This window comes from Gopherus flavomarginatus, chromosome 3 (assembly GCF_025201925.1).
Source record: "Gopherus flavomarginatus isolate rGopFla2 chromosome 3, rGopFla2.mat.asm, whole genome shotgun sequence".
Classification (NCBI taxonomy): Eukaryota; Metazoa; Chordata; order Testudines; family Testudinidae; genus Gopherus; species Gopherus flavomarginatus.
The window spans coordinates 47,553,311-47,571,761 of record NC_066619.1 but is presented as its reverse complement, the minus strand read 5'-3'; the positions used below and the strand labels follow the sequence as shown (position 1 = coordinate 47,571,761).

Here is an 18,451-nt window from a genome sequence, read left to right as displayed (position 1 = left end):
CTTTTCAGGGCAGGGAGCCCGGGTCTATAGCGGATGCCTTCCTTATTCCGTGGACGACCCACTTGTACTACGCGTTTCCCCCCTTCCCGCTGGTCCACAGGGTCCTTCTGAAGGTGCACAGGGACAGGGCTCGTGTGATCATGGTAGCCCCGGCGTGGCCCAGGCAGCATTGGTACCCCATGTTGCTGGACCTTGCCATAGCCGACCCAGTTCCCCTGCCCCTTCACCCGGACCTGATCACCCAGGAGCACGGGACTCTCTGTCACCTGGACCTGCAGTCGCTGCACCTAGTGGCGTGGTTCCTGCGTGGCTGACCAGTTCTGAACTGCACTGCTCCACCCCGGTACGGGAGGTACTTTTGGGCAGCAGGAAGCCTTCCACTAGAGCGACATACTCGGCCAAGTGGAAGCGTTTCTCCTGTTGGTGCGTGGAGAAAGGTCTCCGCCCTATGGAAGTTTCGGTGGCCAATATTTTAGACTATATTTGGTCCCTCAAACAACAGGGCCTGGCGATATCGTCTTTGCGGGTCCACCTGGCAGCTATCTCCACCTTTCACCCGGGTGGGGATGGCCGCTCCGTTTTTTCTCACCCGACGGTGACTAGATTCCTGAAGGGGGTGGAACGTTTGTACCCTAACGTCCGACTCCCTGCTCCATCCTGGGATCTTAACCTGGTGTTGTCTCGGCTCATGGGGCCCCCCTTCGAGCCATTAGCTACTTGCTCCCTACTCTCTCTCTCTTGGAAGACTGCCTTTCTAGTAGCTATCACCTCAGCTAGACGGGTGTCGGAACTCCGGGCTCTCGTGGTAGACCCCCCGTATACAGTCTTCCATAAAGATAAGGTGCAGCTGAGGCCACACCCTGCCTTTCTCCCCAAGGTGGTCTCAGCCTTCCACATCAACCAAGAGATATTCCTCCCGGTTTTTTTCCCGAAACCTCACTCTTCAGGCAGGGAGCAACAGCTCCACTTGCTTGATGTCCGTAGGGCTCTCGCGTTCTATGTGGAGAGGACCAAACCGTTCCGCAAATCCTCCCAGCTTTTCGTGGCAGTAGCGGACCGCATGAAGGGGCTTCCCGTTTTCTCACAGAGGTTATCCTCATGGGTAACGTCCTGTATCAGGACCTGCTATGAGCTGGCCCACGTTCCTACGGGCCGTGTGACTGCGCATTCTACCAGGGCGCAGGCGTCGTCGCTGGCTTTCCTCGCCCGTGTGCCCATCCAGGAAATCTGTCAGGCAGCGACCTGGTCATCGGTCCACACCTTTGCTTCCCACTACGCCCTGGTCCAGCAGTCAAGAGAGGACGCGGCCTTCGGATCTGCAGTGCTCCATGCCGCGACTTCTCACTCCGACCCCACCGCCTAGGTATGGCTTGGGATTCACCTAACTGGAATGGATGTGAGCAATCACTCGAAGAAGAAAAGACGGTTACTCACCTTTGTAACTGTTGTTCTTCGAGATGTGTTGCTCACATCCATTCCACACCCGCCCTCCTTCCCCACTGTCGGAGTAGCCGGCAAGAAGGAACTGAGGAGCGGGTGGGCCGGCAAGGGTATATATCGAGCGCCATGGCGGCGCCACTCCAGGGGGCGACCTGCCGGCCCACTGGAGTTGCTAGGGTAAAAAGTTTCCGGCGAACGTGCACGCGCGGCGCGCACACCTAACTGGAATGGATGTGAGCAACACATCTTCGAAGAACAACAGTTACAAAGGTGAGTAACCGTCTTTTCTTATGGGGAAATTGGATTCACTTGACATTGTTTTGCATAAAGTTGCATTTTTCAGGAACACAACTACGACGTTAAGTGAGGAGTTACTGTAGATGTTTTCCTCTTTGTATCTGGAAGAAGACAGTTCATATCACTTCCATGGTTTTTGTTTGTTTGTTTGTTTTTTCATTTTAAAAAAATGAACTGATAATATTGGTGGGGTTTTTGTTTCTGTTAAAAACCAATTCTTCAAATGATTTTTTTATTAAGTCACTTGATTTTATGTGTTCTCTGAAATATACATGAAATAAGTAGTTGAGACTGTATAGCATTAAACAAATTTAGTTTTTAATTAATGTTGTTTGTAATTTCATAGTGCACAGTTTAGTTTAGTCCAGTAAATACCTCTCTTTTGTTTGCAGTAAATTGCCATACGATGTAACAACAGAACAAGCATTAGAACATCCGGAAGTGGTAAATAGACTGGAGTCCTCCATTCAAAGCTTGAGAACAGTAACTGATAAAGTCCTTGTGTCCATATTCTCATCGCTCAGTATGATGCCGTAAGTGCCAAATTATAAGTCTCTCATAACTTTAGTTCATTTGTACAATAACATTTGATGCAGGATTCAGTATAAACAGCCATCTGTACTGTCTTGATATTATCTGTGGTACATGACTTTTATAATAGCAATTCTCCAACAGAGGGAACAGTTCTTCCATATCACATATTCAAAATATGATATAAAACCTAGTGAGGATCTGTAATATAAATCCTTATTTTTTTTCATCATCATCTTGTTTTGTGTGTAAGTGGTTAGTCTGTGAAAATGCAGTATCTTGATTGAATGGAATGATTTGTTTGTTTCATCTAAGTCTTTCCATTATTTTCCTTTTTCATCTGTTCTATATGTAGCTATGGAATGAGGTATATAGCCAAAGTTCTGAAGAATTCGCTCCATGAGAAATTCCCAGATGCAACAGAAGATGAACTATTAAAGGTAGATTTGTGAGGTGATCTGTTAGCAGCTTGTTCTTTCTGCTTATGCCAAAAGCAAGATTTATTGCATATAAGCTTTTTACAGAATTGTTAACACTTGTATTTACAGAAACTTCTGGGGGTGAAGATGAAAGGAATTCCATGTGTTAATATGGCCTGACTTGGAAAATATAGTCAGTGTTGCAGAGCATCTGTAGCATGTATAGAAGTCAGTGGGCCAGCACCATTGAAAATAAGCTCACTGGTACTTTGTAGGAAGCTAGGAATAATTGACTGCATGAGTTTGCTTCAATACTGATCTTCCATGAAGAATATGACTCTGGTTTTGCAATTTTAACTCTGCTAAGGTGAAATTAGAACACTCAACACAAATTACTTCAAATGTTTTTTTAATACTATAAATACAATTGGGCAGAGTTATAAGAGCAAACAGTGAATTAATCCATCCCCTACACTTGTTTAAAATGCTTATAAATGTTGTGAGAATGTGACATTTGTCTAGACTGGAGTGTGTGTGCCGTCAAATGATGCAGAATGTTCCTGGCACAGTGCCCTTCCCTTAATCTATCAGAACCATTGTATTCTGCAGAAGGCAATGTGAAGTCATACTGTGTGCCTGCCACATAACTACAAGTCTTACATCTTGCTTTAATTAGATATATTTACATCTCAGTACAGTTGCCAATATCCGTGTTGCATTTAAAAAAATTGAATTGTAATGGATCCAGAATTACTTGGAGGATTTTTTTTAGTATCCTTCAAAAGACATTATTTTTGTGTTACAATTCTTGTCTGGAGCCATTTTGAAAATTTTAATCTCCGCAGCGAAGTTATGTAATAATAAACAATATAGCTAATATTGTTCACAATAAACATTGTTTACAAGAATTTCTGTGGTGCCCATCACCACAGTACCTGGGGGTCACTATAAATTTACATAATTTTAAAACTTCTCTGACAACTACGCTTAAATGGGTAGTGAACTGATTCCACCACAAGGCACCTCTACCCTGCCAGCTGACCAGCACAGCTCATCATTTGAAAACCCTTAAATTCAAAAGCCAAACATTCCATTGAGTGACGGGGCATGAACTATGGCAAACGGGCAAAGAAAGTAAGTACCAGAGGTCAGGAGTCCTTCACTTACTTCTCACTCACAGAAATGCAGCTCTTGGGTCAGCTTTAGTACCTGGTACTCTAATATAAGAGAAGAGGCAGTTTCTGAAAACCAGCCAATAGCCCAGTGTCTAAGGCATTCACCTGGGTTTTGGGAGACCCATTCTAGATTGGGCAGAGTATGAACATGAATCCAGATTTCCCACATCCCATGTGAGTGCCCTGATCCTTGGGTCATTGACTGGTTTGGGCCTGGTTGGTGTCTCTCTATTGCCCATCCTGGTTTTTTCCTCAAAAAAAACTACAGAAATTCAGTTTCATCACAGTGCTGAATGGGCAAATCTTCTGAATTCTCAAATATTCACAGGATAGGAAAACTGTTTCCTGCCCAGTTCTAATAGATAAATGTAGAATTTATCAGATAGGCCACTTTAAAAAAAAATTGTTACTAAAATATTTGGGATGGGTTAGAAGTTCGGGATAAACATTACAGCCAGCTCAAAGAGAATGGAACCTCTTATTTTTGAAGTTTAAATAATATGCTTTTAGGTTGGATAGAAAGTACAAATTTTACAAATGTCTATCCTCAGTATTTCTGATTCAGCTGAAACAGGATAGTAATGGAAATCTTATTTGAATGAGTACAGGATTTATTATAACTTGATATATGCACCCAAATTTTCAGATATTTAAACATTTTTTTTAAAATGTGATTTTTTTAAAAATTAGACCTGGCCAAAATTCTGATGAAAAGAGAAATCTTGGAGGGAGATGGCACTCTTTTCCTGTTTGGTGGAGGGGCGGGGGGTTGGTTTGTTTGTTTTTTAAATCAGTTGTTATAAATATACTCCTCGTGTAAGTGCCCATTACTGAATAACATCTTTTTTTATCTCTGTGGGATCACTAGACTTTTCCAGTTAGCTAACTAGATAATAGTTACTCAGAAGTTGTTTGCACAGATTGCTCTCTACCACCTCTTAGTTAATGATTTATTACAATCTAAACCAGGAAAAGTGTAGTCTTTAGTGGGCTTTTTAAGAATGGATTAAAGTGTACATCAGGGAAGAAAAAAATTCTCAAAGTATTTCTCCTATAGATTGTTGGAAACCTCCTATACTATCGCTACATGAACCCAGCCATTGTTGCTCCTGATGGTTTTGATATAATTGACATGACAGCTGGAGGCCAGATACACTCTGACCAGAGGAGGAATTTAGGGTGTGTGGCGAAAGTCCTTCAGCACGCTGCTTCTAACAAACTCTTTGAAGGAGAGAGTGCTCATCTTTCATCTATGAACACTTACCTGTCACAGACGTATCAGAAGTTCAGGTGTGAAAACCTCATGCAAATGTTTATTCAGTGTAAACTGTTTGGGGGTGGATAAGGTAGACCTACTCTATTTACCCGACTATAATTCAATGAATAATCCTTCATATGGAAATCGCTCTGCCTTGTTCTGTAATGGGAAAATAATGTGCTGTATTTCCAGTTCAGTACTATTGTTTAGCAAGTAATTTTAGTATTGCTCAGCAGTATTCAGTCATCCAAATACTTCATTTTGCAAGAAAAATTCCTATGCGAGTCTAATGGAGCATTTCATTGTATAACACACACTAATGCTTGCTTTAAGTAAGTAGAACAGCTGATTGTTTTTCAGTCTGGTGGCTGAGATTACTCCTTTGTAAATGTAAACGATTTCCCAGCCAGGAAGAACTGTCTTTTAACTTTAGCCATCTCAGCTGAGAGAAACAATTGTAGGAAATGAAAGTTTAAATATTTTGCTAAAAAGTGTCTCGGGAAAATCCAGACCTTCTGTGTTGCAAGGAAGTTGTTTGAAATTTATGCTCTTTACTTTGTAGCTTTTTTAAGTGATTATGATCATGGAATTATCATGAGACAGCAGAATATTTCAAATGTACATTAATTATTCCTTTTAGAAGCGTATCTTCTATATGAAAAAGAAAACATCTTTTTAACGAGGACTACTCTTATAACCTTCATTTAGAGGCCATACGTGAGCAAGGATACTAAAGCAGTTTAGTCATTTTATTAATTAATAACAAAAACAAAGAGGAGGAAGACTTGCTTGTTGTGTTTAATTTGGCTCTGATCTTTACAAAAAGAAGAATCCCATGTCTCATTAAATTAACTTTTTGCTGAAAATTGGTGATATGTCTCCAAGGAGGATGCTAACCTGAGAGGTTTAGAATCTGCTCTGTTACTAAGTGTGAGATAAGAGATTTTTCCATTATCTCTGCAATACTTTTCTTAGTTATCAATAAAAATGCTGAGAAACTGTTTCCTGCTTCTGAAACACTGGATGGCTTCTGTCTGTCTAGATATAGATAGTGGTATAGTCATAGTAACACTTTATGTTAACACCTTTTGTGTATTTTCCCATAGTATTCTTACACTGTAACAATCCCATAATCTTGCCAGATATCCTTATATTTTGCACAGTGTTCCTGAGCACCAAAGAGTTTAAACATTGCAGTGGAGTGATGCAGGGATTTTAAATGTTTTTTAAATTTAATATATCTGACTGCCCTGTATCATTCAGCCCTGTATCATTCAGACAGCCTGTATTAGTGTGCATGAGATTTCATTACTGCTCCTAAACTTTGTCAAAATTATGAGCTGCTTTCATACAATGAGGGTAACCATTTATGCAAAGCATCTTTCCTTTATATCTTCTGGAGGATTATTTTTAATCCAGATTCTAGACTAGATCCCTCAGAACAATTTTAAAAAGGTGCTAAATAATTCTTGCTCACAACTTTGTAGCTGAAAGGGAAAAATCTTATTTTGAAGAAATAAGCTAAAACATGTTTTTCTTATGTATAATTATTTAACCTATCTTTCTCATCTTACTACTTTCTTAGGAATTTTTTTCAGATAGCATGTGATGTTCCTGAGCCAGAGGAGAAATTCAATATTGATGAGTACTCTGATATGGTAACCCTCAGCAAACCTGTCATATACATCTCCATTGAAGAAATCATCAATACCCATTCAGTAAGTGAATGGAAAGAATTTTTAGCTAAACTACTACTGTTCAATCTGTTCGTGGGAAATTTCTCAAACCGCTTTTTGGAGAAGGATAACTTTTCCACAGAATCACAGAATAACCGTGGTGTTCTGTATTGACTTTCCTAAAATGCCATGAAGGAATTCCTTTACTCTTCCTTTTCTGATAGTCTCTTGTCCAAGTAGAAGATCATCTCAGTGTCCAAGTGTATGGAATAACCTTAGAACCAAACTTTTCTTAACATTTATTGTAACTTGTACTGTATGGTGCAGGAGAGAATTGTATTTCCACCCCATTAGCCCCAATAGGAATGGTAGAGACAATAATAGTTTGGAAACAGCGTTAACCAAAATAAGAGTCGGACAATAAAATGTAAAGTATTTTTCTTTCAGAGCATTTAACTGAAAAGGGAAAAAATTGCAGAACTTCTTATTTGTATATAGTAGTCATAAACCATTTGTAGTTTATTTGAATTACAAACTTCCTCTTGGTAAGAAAGGGGACTTGTTGTTTTTTTAAGAGTTAGTGTGACTTTGAGATGAAAGTAAATTCTTGTACATTTTATGACTTTGATATTCCATCATGTGTTTGGCTGGAAGCAGATGTAAGAGTGTGATTTAGGGGGCAGTGGTATCCTGCAAGTATGTTTATTCTGGATAAGGAACAGATGAAATGCAGAAACTGTAGTTTATAGTGTGATTCGCTAGGACATAATTTAGATGTATACCATATGGTACTTCCACCGTTAGTATACTACCACTCATCCACTAATGTGCAAAACCCAGAAATGTTAAATCATGGATTTTTTTTTTTAAATATGGAATACTTCACTCCCAAGACAGTGAGTTAAAAATTAGTCTTACTCATGCAAGTACTAATGGCTAAGCCTGCCAGGAAACATAGTGTTTGCTAGATTAAAGACAACTGCCAGTTCAGGTTTGAATTGAGGATGTATTTGTTTCATTTCCTGTCTGTTTGTCAACACTTAACTTGTTTCACTTAGGTGTCCAGCATGATATTCAACTCCTGCTATGCTGTTGTCAAGTTTGTGACTTAGAAGCTGAATCTCACATGGTGCAAATGATTATGGGGAACCTCTCATTTGTCACTTTGTGTGTAATCTGGTTTAGTGTGTTCTGTACTTCATCAGGATTAACTGAACACTTTTTTGATATAAATTACTTGTCATGTGGTAGAACACTAGTCAAAGGGGATAGTCTTTTCTTCCAAGATTTCATGTAGTTCATATGTGTATGGAGGACGTAGTTAAGACTTGAAACAAGGCAGTTTTATATCTAAAGATCATAAATTTCTGTGTCTTAAATTTGCAATTTCAGTGTACACATGAATACGTGCACAGCATACACTGTATAAAATATAACGTCCGGGCACTCATGTAGGTGAGACTGAGGGAAATTTTCAAAAGCAAAATGTTAGTTATGCACCAAACTGCCATTTGTTTTCTTTGAATGTCTCCCCCAGAATCTTTAATGTGCCTTTGATTTCCCAGATACGAAGTTTTTTAGCTGCCTCTGTATTTCAGTGAACACAGCTTTTGATTTGAATAGGCTTTTCACTCTCTAAACGATCAGAGTTCTGAAATCTGTAAATGTAGCGCATGTTTTACTCCACTTGTATTTAAATTCAGTTTAAACTGGTGGCTATGGGCACCATAACCTTAAAACAGACTTCGCAGAAAGAATCCTGTTTGTGTGGAAAACAGATCTTGAGAACTAGCCAACACAAACTGTTATCATACTCTGCACAGTGCCACTTCCTTCCTCAAGTAAATGCTAGTGATAGGTACAGAAACGAGCTGTCTAATTACAGGAAACTCATTCTTCAGGCCCATACCATTTGTGTATTTTTTATAATGCAGCATATACAAGTTTGTTCTCAAAGGCTTCTTATGGACTGCGAAACTGTTCCTCCTTGGAGGTGTGCACAGCTGCAATACAAGTTGTATTATTAATAGTTTGTACTTCCTGTTATCTTAGTGCCAATAAAATCACTGATACTGGCACTAAGAGCATATTGGAAAAGTAGTAAATTGATATCACAGGAGTAGGAAATCCTGTATTTAAAAAAAAATACAGCAATAAGCATCAGCAGTATGAGCCTTCTCATTCTGCATAGCATGGTGTGAATTAACCCTGCTCTGATGAGGTCACCGGTATGAAGAAGACAGTTCAGTCCCCTTGTCCATTAAGGTCCTGATCCAACAAAGCACTTCAGCGTATGCTTAAGTGTCTTGCTGATCAGAGGCCTTATTCCTTGATCTCTAAGACTGTCAAGTGAAGTGCCAATTCTGATTCTGTTTAGTGGTTAATTTGTTTTGTTAATTGTTTAAGCAGCTGCTAAATTGGAGCTTTTCCCCATATGTTTTAATATTTTGAGAACTCACTCCCTTCGGTCTGTGTATATTTGCTGGCATTCTAATATTGATCCAAGGGTGAGCCAACCATCAGACTGGGAAATAGAACTATCAGTCTTGAAACCACAGCCTGTAAGCAAGCACTTTCTTTCCTTTGGTCCTCCATAGTCCTTATTCATGTTGTAAGCCCACTGTGGCTCTGAAGACTTTATTTTGAGCGTTCTATTTGTGAGTATATTGCACCATTTGGAGAAATTGAGTATTTTCAGTAGTTTCACTGGAAATCATTTTGTTTGCACTTGTTTATAGCTGCTGTTAGAACACCAGGATGCCATTGCTCCTGAGCAGAATGACCTACTGAATGAATTGCTGGAGGGGCTAGGGGCTGTTCCTGATGTAGAGTCTTTCCTTGGTAAGTTTTCTTTCTCTCTGTCTCTCCACCCCCCTGCCCCCGTTTGGTCTGTTCGTTATAGTAATCCAGGGACTGGCCCTAAACTGGCATATGGGGGGGTACTTGTTTGGCCTCTTCAGCATCTGCAGAATTTAAGACTTGTTCCTAAAATGACTTTTGCAGCTATTATAACTGAAAAGATATTCTAAAATGAAACTCAAAGGAGAGCTGTCTCCCAGAGTGCACAGTAGCTCTGAGAGATATGAACTACTCACAATGGGTATTTATTCTGGAGCATAATGATATCATTTAACTCTCCAACATCAATAATTTCAGCAGAAACATCTAGCTCTCTGTAATTGAGTAGAGTACTATCACATATTTAAATAACCTTACTGAATATATGGAAGGGGCTGTGCAAACCAAATTTCCATAGAAGTAAACCGACTTTAATTTTGAGAAGTAGTGAATAGTGAAACAGGCAAACTCAGTCTGATTATTGATAAGAGGCTATGAAGAGAAGTAAGTCAGCAACAATGAGTTTGGATTTGTGCCAAACAAATCAATGATGGATGCTATCTTTACATTATGATTGCTAGTGGAAAAATAAAGAGAAAAGAGGTCTTGAAGGCTTAAGAGCATGTTCTGAAAAAAGTCATATAGTTGTTTAAAGGATGGAACAGATATCATCTGAAAGTTATCAGACTCATCCAGGACATGTATGCGGGTGCTGCTACCACAGTTAAAAAGTCATGTGAAGTAATCGAACCATTTCAGTTAAGAATCAGAGTGCATTGAGACTCTGCACCAAGCCTTTTTTTGTTCATCATGGTGCTTAATGCAGTTACAGAAAACATTGAGAGTGGCATGCTGATGCATGCTTTTTGTAGATGATAATGTACTTGTGGGAGAGAGCAGAGAGGAAGTGGAATATTTAGTGAGATGACGTGCATACTTGAAACAAATGGCATGAAAATCAGCAGAAAGTCTGTAGATTCAATGATAAGTTTCAGGAAGGCAACGAGACTGTAAGTCTGGGGGGCCAGCCACTAGCAAAGGTATAGATGTTCTAGTTCCTAGGTTCAGTAGTACAGGGTAATGGTGAACTTGGTGACAATGCAAAATAGGAATGTCATGGACTACATGGAGAGAAGTGAGTGAAGTGATCTGCAGTAGAAGTTAGGAGAAACTTTTCTATTTGGTAGGCAAAGATCTATACAATAATTATTAGGCCTGTGCTTTTTGTATAGCTCTGAATGCTCAGCACCAAAAAAGAGAGAGGAGCGGATCTTGAATACAATGAAAATTAAAATGTTAAAATTGTTGCTTGGAGTTTACAAGGGTGGACCATCAGAACCAAACACATTAGGAAAAATGTGAAGATGAGACCAATTATAGGAAAGCTGAGGGAATCTAGGCTTAGATAGTTTGATCACATGAAAAAAAGATCAGACGAATATACAGGAAACAGGGTGTTAAACTTAAAAATGAAGGATAAGAAAAGGTTTGGGATGCTAGACGGATGGATGCTGTATAAAAAGGATTTGATCAGCTGTGGAGTTTCCAAGGAACTGCCTCAAAGCAGACTGGAATGGAGGACACACAGAGCTGACCCAAAATAGATGGGACTAACGCTACAAGAAGATGAATAGAACTATTAATATTAGTGCAGGGATCACACCACCTTTGTTTAAAAAATGTCTAGCATATTTTGGGTGCCTCAGAAGCAAGTTAATAATTGGAACACTACCAGTAATGATTACCCTGCCACAGTTCTATTTTTATTATTTTTTTTCCTTATAGACATAAAATAACTGCACAACTTCTTTGGTAAAGAGACACACATATTTGAGCCCTGTCTGGATAACTGTCTTGAAAGAAAAATCCAATTCAATGTGGCAAAAATCTCAGGTTTTAGTATTTCAAAAATCTTTGCCAGATATATAGATAGGTAACTTCTAATGGATATTTTCAGAAAATACAAAATACTACAATTTTCCTGTTTCTAAATGGAGGGAAGGCATTGTTTTATGGCCAAAGAAAAATTTTGAATTAAACACAGTTATTTGTCTAGATATAGTACATGTGGATAGATCTTTGAATAGTTTTCTGTTTCCTTTAACATGTTTCCCAGTTCATGCTCCAGTTCTTGTCACATGTCGGTGAACTGGCAGAATAAGAGCCATATTTTTTCCTACAGGGGAAGGAGCTGTTGATCCCAATGATCCTAACAAGGAAAATACGTTGAGTCAGCTTGCAAAGACAGAGATTTCACTCTCTTTGACCAGCAAATATGAGTTACAGGAAGGTGAAGATCAAGATCTCAAAGGGTTGATGATAAAGTACGGTTTGTTCATTAAATATATGTCTCTTGGGCAATGTTTTTGTTAAAACAAGCAATACTAGTAATGTAAACTAACTTTATAACTTTATTCAGGTTTGTAATTACTATAGTGTTCTAACTGGAAATTTTTTTTAAAAAGTGTTTTTCAAACTGCATGCCCTCCACAACCATTCATTTGACTGGAGGTCTACAAACAGTTAAGTCCATAGCTTGGGCCTTTTGGTTGATATAAAGACAGTCCGATGCTTTGCCGGCCACTAGCCAAATCCTGTGCTTACTCGTACCTTGTGCAGCCTCCTTGGCAACGCAGCATGCGGTCAAAGATAGTGTTACAATCAAAAGTTAAGGCCAGATTCTGCATGAAATTTTCCCCCTATGGGTTTGTCTACACTACAAAATTAGGTTGAATTTATAGAAGTCAGTTTTTTAGAAATCATTTTTATACAGTCGATTGTGTGTGTCCCCACACAAAATGCTCTAAGCGCATGAACTCGGCGGACTGCTTCCACAGTACCAAGGCTGGCGCCAACTTCCAGAGTGTTGCACTGTGGGTAGCTATCCCACAGTTCCCGCAGTCTCCGCCGCCCACTGGAATTCTGGGTTGAGATCCCAATGCCTGATGGGGCAAAATCAGTGTCACAGGTTGTTCTGGGTACCTGTCGTCAGGCCCCCCTCTCCTTCCTTCCCTCCCTCCCTCCATGAAAGCAACATCAGACAATCATTTCGCACCTTTTTTCCTGGGTTACCTGTGTAGACGTCATACCATGGCAAGCATGGTCCCCGCTCAGCTCATCATCACTGTACGTCTTCTGGGTGCTGGCAGACGGGGGAATGCATTGCTACACAGCAGTAGCTCATTGCTTTTTGGCAGCAGACGGTGCATTACCACTGGTAGCCATCGTCGTCGTACTCCTGGGTGCTCTTTTAGCCGACCTCAGTGAGGTCAGTCAGGGGCACCTGGGCAGACATGGAAGTTATTCTGCCAGGTCATTCCCCAGTCGTACAGCACCATCTTCTGGCGAGCACCCAGGAGATGACGATGGCTAGCAGTTGTACTGCACTGTCTGTCTGCTGCCAGCCTAAGATGTATAAGATAGATGGAGTGGATCAAAATGAGAAATAGACCATATTTGTTTTGTATTCATTTGCTCCCCTCTCCCTCCCTCCCTCCGTGAAATCAAAGGCCTGCTAAACCCAGGGTTTTGAGTTCAATCCTTGAGGGGGCCATTCTGTGTGACAGTTGTTTGTGTTTCTCCTTGATGCAAAGCCACGCCCTTTGTTGATATTAATTCCCTGTAAGCCATGTCGTCAGTGGCCCCTCCCTCCGTCAGAGCAGATGGTTGTTTCACACCTTTTTTCAGTGCAGATGCCATAGCACTGGGAACATGGAGCCCGCTCAGATCACTGCTGCAATTATGAGCAGTGTAAACACCACATGCATTATCCTGCAGTATATGCAGAACAAGAACCTGCAAAAGTGAAATCAGACGAGGAGGTGACGGCAGTGCGGTGATGAGTGATGAAAACATTTGACATGGACGTAGACTTCTCACAAAGTACAGGCCCCAGCAGTGTGCACATTATGGTGTTAATGGGGCAGGTTCATGCTGTGGAATGCCGATTCTGGGCCCGGGAAACAAGCACCAACTGGTGGGACCACATAGTGTTGCAGGTCTGGGACGATTCCCAGTGGCTGCGAAACTTTGGGATACGTAAGGGCACTTTCATGGAACTTTGTGACTTGCTTTCCTCTGCCCTGAAGCGCCAGAATACCAAGATGAGAGCAGCCCTCACAGTTGAGAAGCGAGTGGCGATAGCTCTGTGGAAGCTTGCAACACCCGACAGCTACCGGTCAGTCAGGCATCAATTTGGAGTGGGCAAATCTACTGTGGGGCTGCTGTGATCCAAGTAGCCAATGCAATAAAAGAGCTGCTGATGTCAAGGGTAGTGACTCTGGGACATGTGCAGGCCATAGTGGATGGCTTTGCTGCAATAGGATTCCCTAACTGTGGTGGGGCTATTGACGAAACCCTTATCCCTATCTTGGCACTGGAGCACCAAGCCAGCAAGTACATAAACCAAAAGGGGTACTTTCCAATGCTGCTGCAAGCACTCGTGGATCACAAGGGACGTTTCACCAACATCAGTGTGGGATGGCCGGGAAAGGTACATGACGCTCGCATCTTCAGGAACTCTGGTCTGTTTCAAAAGCTGCAGGAAGGGACTTTCTTCCCAGACCAGAAAATAACGGTTGGGGATGGTGAAATGCCTATAGTTATCTTTGGGGACCCAGCCTACACCCTAATGCCATGGCTCATGAAGCCATACACAGGCAGCCTGGACAGTATCATGAGCTGTTCAGCTATAGGGTGAGCAAGTGCAGAATGGTGGTAGAATGTGCATTTGGACATTTAAAAGCGCACTGGTGCTGTTTACTGACTTGAATAGACCTCAGCGAAACCAATATTCCCATTGTTATTACTGCTTGCTGTGCGCTCCACAATATCTGTGAGAGTAAGGGAGAGATGTTTATGGTGGGGTGGGAGGTTGAGGCAAATTGCCTGGCTGCTGATTATGTGCAGCCAGACACCAGGGTGGTTAGAGTACAGGAGGAGAGGGCGGTGTGCATCAGAGAAACTTTAAAAACCAGTTTTATGACTGGCCAGGCTACAATGTGAAAATTCTGTTTGTTTCTCCTTGATGACCCCTGCCCCCTTTGGTTCACTCTACTTCCCTGTAAGCTAGCCACCTTCTCCTCCCCTCTTCAATCACCACTTGCAGAGGCAATAAAGTCATTGTTGCTTCACATTCATGCATTCTTTATTAATTCATCACACAATTGGGATAACTGCCAAGGTAGCCCGGGAGAGGTGGGGGAGGAAGGAAGCACTGGGTGGAGATGGAGAGGAGGGAAGGACAAGGCCACACTGCACTTTAAAACTTATTGAATGCTAGCCTTCTGTTGCTTGGGCAATCCTCTGGGGTGGGGTGGCTGGAGGCCCCCCCACAGTGTTCTTGAGCATCTGGGTGAGGAGGCGATGGCACTTGGGGAGGAGGGCGGTCTGTGCTCCTGCTGCTTTTCCTGAGTGGGTGCTCCATCAGCCTGAGCATTGACTCCCGCCTTCTGTCAGCAAGCTGACACCACCTATCATCTTCAACCTGCCACTTGCTCTGTACAGCCTGCCACCTTCCTCGCGTTCATTTGTGCTTTCCTGCACTCTGACCTTGTCTGCCTCCACGCATTCTGCTATGCTCTGTCAGTGTGGGAGGACAGCATGAGCTCAGAGAGCATTTCATCCCAAGTGCATTTTTTTTTTGCTTTCTAATCTTTGCTAGCCTCTGGGAAGGAGAAACATATTCAGCTGATGGAAAGGGAAAAAAAGGGAGAGTGGTAGTTAAAGACATTTTATAGAACAATGGGTGCTCTCTTATGGTAAATCTTGCTATTAATGAAAGCACGTGTGCTATGTAATGTTACAAGGTCACATTTTGATGGCTTCACCCTTCCCCCCACCACGTGGCTAACAGTGGGGAACATTTCTGTTCAGCCACAGGCAAACAGCCCAGCAGGAACAGGCACCTCTGAATGTCCACTTAATAAAAGCACTCTGTTTCAACCAGGTGACCATGAATGATATCGCTCTCCTGAGGATAACACAGAGAGATAAAGAACAGATGTTGTTTGAATGAATGTCAGCAAACACCGGGACCATACGCTGCAATGCTTTGTTCTGCAGTGATTCCTGCATACATGCTACTGGCCTGGTGTGGTAAAGTGTCCTACCATGGAGGATGGAATAAGGCTGCTCTCCCGAGAAACATTTTGCAAAGGCTTTGGGAGTACATTCAGGAGAGCTTTATGCAGATGTCCCTGGAGGATTTCCACTCTATCCCCGGACACGTTAACAGACTTTTCCAGTAACTGTACTGACCGCAAATGCCAGGGCAAATTAATCATTAAACACGCTTGCTTTTAAACCATGTATGCTTACAAAGGTACACTCACCAGAGGTCCCTTCTCTGCCTTCAGGGTCCGGGAGCCCGCCTTGGGTGGGTTCGGGGAGTACTGGCTCCAGGTCCCAGATGAGAAACAGATCCTGGCTGTTGGGGAAACCAGTTTCTCCGCTTCCTTGCTGTGAGCTATCTTCAACCTCATCATCTTCCTCATCCCCAAAACCTGCTTCCATGTTGCATCCTACTCCATTGAAGAGTCAAAACACAGGGTTGGGGTACTGGTGGCTGCACCCCCTAGAATGGCATGCAGCTATCATAGAAGTGGCATGTTTGGGGCTGTGACCCAGAGCAGCCGTTTGCCTCTCAGGTTTTTTGGTAGGCTTGCCTGAGCTCCTTAATTTTCACGTGGCATTGCCACAAGTCCCTGCTATAGCTTCTGTCCTTCATGCCTTTGGAGATTTTTTTCCAAAATGTTTTGGCATTTTGTTTACTGGAACGGAGTTCAGCTAGCACGGATTCATCTCCCCATACAGCAATCAGATCCCGTACCTCCCGTTCGGTCCATGCTGGAGCTCTTTTGCAATTCTAGGACTCCATGGTCACCTCTGCGGATGAGCTCTGCATCGTTACCTGTGCTGATCAGCTCACAACGGTGTCCAAACAAGAAATGAAATTCAAAAGTTTGCGGGACTTTTCCTGTCTACCTGGCCAGTGCATCTGAGTTGAGAGCGCTGTCCAGAGCGGTCACAATGGAGCACTCTGGAATAGCTCCTGGAGGCCAGTACCGTCGAATTGCATCCACACTACCCCAAATTCGACCCAGCAAGGCCAATTTCAGCGCTAAACCCCTTGTCGGAGGTGGAATAAAGAAATCAATTTTAAGGGCCCTTTAAGTCGAAAAAAGGGCTTCCTGTGGACGGGTGCAGGGTTAAATCGAGGTAACGCTGCTAAATTCGACCTAAAATCGTAGTGTAGACCAGGCCTAAGAGTTTAGGATGTAATTCTGGCAAAACTCAAAGGTTAGTTAAGACTTAAGCCGCTGATTTCAAACTTCAGTGCTTTTGAAAAATCTACTTTAGACACCCAAATGACTTAAGATCACAAAACCTCTTGGAAGTGAATGAGATTGGTGCTTCTGAGTCACTTAGGCACATATGAAAATCCCAGCTCTAAATCCTTATTTGGGCACCTAGATAAGTTTCTTGATTTTTCAGACGTGCTAAGCACCCACAGCCTCTATTAATGTTAATAGGAATAGTGGTGCTCTGAAAAACACAACACACTTGTTTAGATCAGGGAATTACAAACTCACTTAGTATGGACCACATCTGGACTGTCTCTCCTCCCTTTGCCACTGGCTGCAGAGGTTGCTCATGACATAATAACCAAGACTTGAGTGAAGTATGACCTGGCAAGAGGGAAACAGTGAGAAAATAATTTAAAGCATGAATACAACAGTAAGATTGTCCCTCTAATTCATTATGATTTTTACCTTTTTTTTTTTTTTTTTTTTTTTTTTTAGGGAGGAGAGGTGATGAAATGCCATTTGATATTGTGGGATTTCATTACATGAAAAGTAACATTTGAAAGCTTTAATGTTCTTTTGAAGTTTGACACGTTAGGACAGATTTTCCTCATTCATTAGAATTTAGTTTGTTCTGTGTACGTTGTTTTCTTGTATTAAGAAGGATCTGTTTTATAATATTGCTGATGTGCGTCACACAAAGATTAACTTGTTTTTCAGGAGTAACGAAAGCCTTTTGTCCTCAGTGATTTGGGCTCTTTTCCAGTTTGTAATATCCTTAGCATTGTAACAGATAATTACACTAACTTTTAATTAAGAAATAAGAATTTTAACTCCTATCAATTAGAAATGTAGAAATGAGCATGTTTCTGATGTATTAAATTTCCTTAGCAAGCTCATTATATGGATGTCAGAAAAACTACCAGCACATTTCACATAGGCCATCAAATGGTTATTAGTTTAGGTCATATGGACCTAGCTCAGATTCAGACTATTGACCTGAAACGAGAAGGATCTGTATCAAATGGACCAGTCAAGTCACCACCCCATCCAGAATCTTTCGAAGTGTGAAACAAACTTTGTAAAACATCAATAGTTTAGCTCTTACGAAGTTATGGCTACTTGCGTTATTGCACACTGTGAAACAGATGCTGTCCTAACACATGATTTTCTCCATAATTCAGGATGAGTTGCTGTCTAGACTGGAAGGCAAATCCAACTCTGCCCTTCTTCCTCCAAATTGAAAACACTTGGAAATGTTTGTCTGACCAGTATTTGTACAGGATGTTACTGTCCTCTCAGCTCAAAAACATTGCATGACTTTCGCAGGGGGAGAGAATAATGTTCACTGGCTTCCTTTTTCTTCAGATGGTTGAAAAATACTATTGGTAAAACCTGTAGGCAAGTGCATTATATCAAAAGTTCTGCATACCTATTTTTATTTTTAAATTAACCTCATCCCTATTTCATTGGATATATTCACATTTAACTTACCTGCAAATTATGAGGAGTT

The 18,451-nt window shown here is 41.5% G+C and overlaps 1 protein-coding gene across 3 annotated transcripts in view; it reads left to right on the top strand.

The window, feature by feature from the left end:
• The window catches only part of IQGAP2 (IQ motif containing GTPase activating protein 2), a 251,320-nt gene that overhangs the window by 210,930 nt on the left and 21,939 nt on the right, over positions 1-18,451 (top strand). For all 3 annotated transcript variants that reach the window (XM_050944558.1, XM_050944559.1, XM_050944560.1), the window contains 6 exons: positions 2,130-2,270; positions 2,624-2,708; positions 4,920-5,152; positions 6,706-6,838; positions 9,535-9,637; positions 11,817-11,958. In XM_050944558.1, coding sequence (XP_050800515.1) covers positions 2,130-2,270; positions 2,624-2,708; positions 4,920-5,152; positions 6,706-6,838; positions 9,535-9,637; positions 11,817-11,958 — 837 coding nt within the window. The remainder of the gene's footprint in view (positions 1-2,129; positions 2,271-2,623; positions 2,709-4,919; positions 5,153-6,705; positions 6,839-9,534; positions 9,638-11,816; positions 11,959-18,451) is intronic.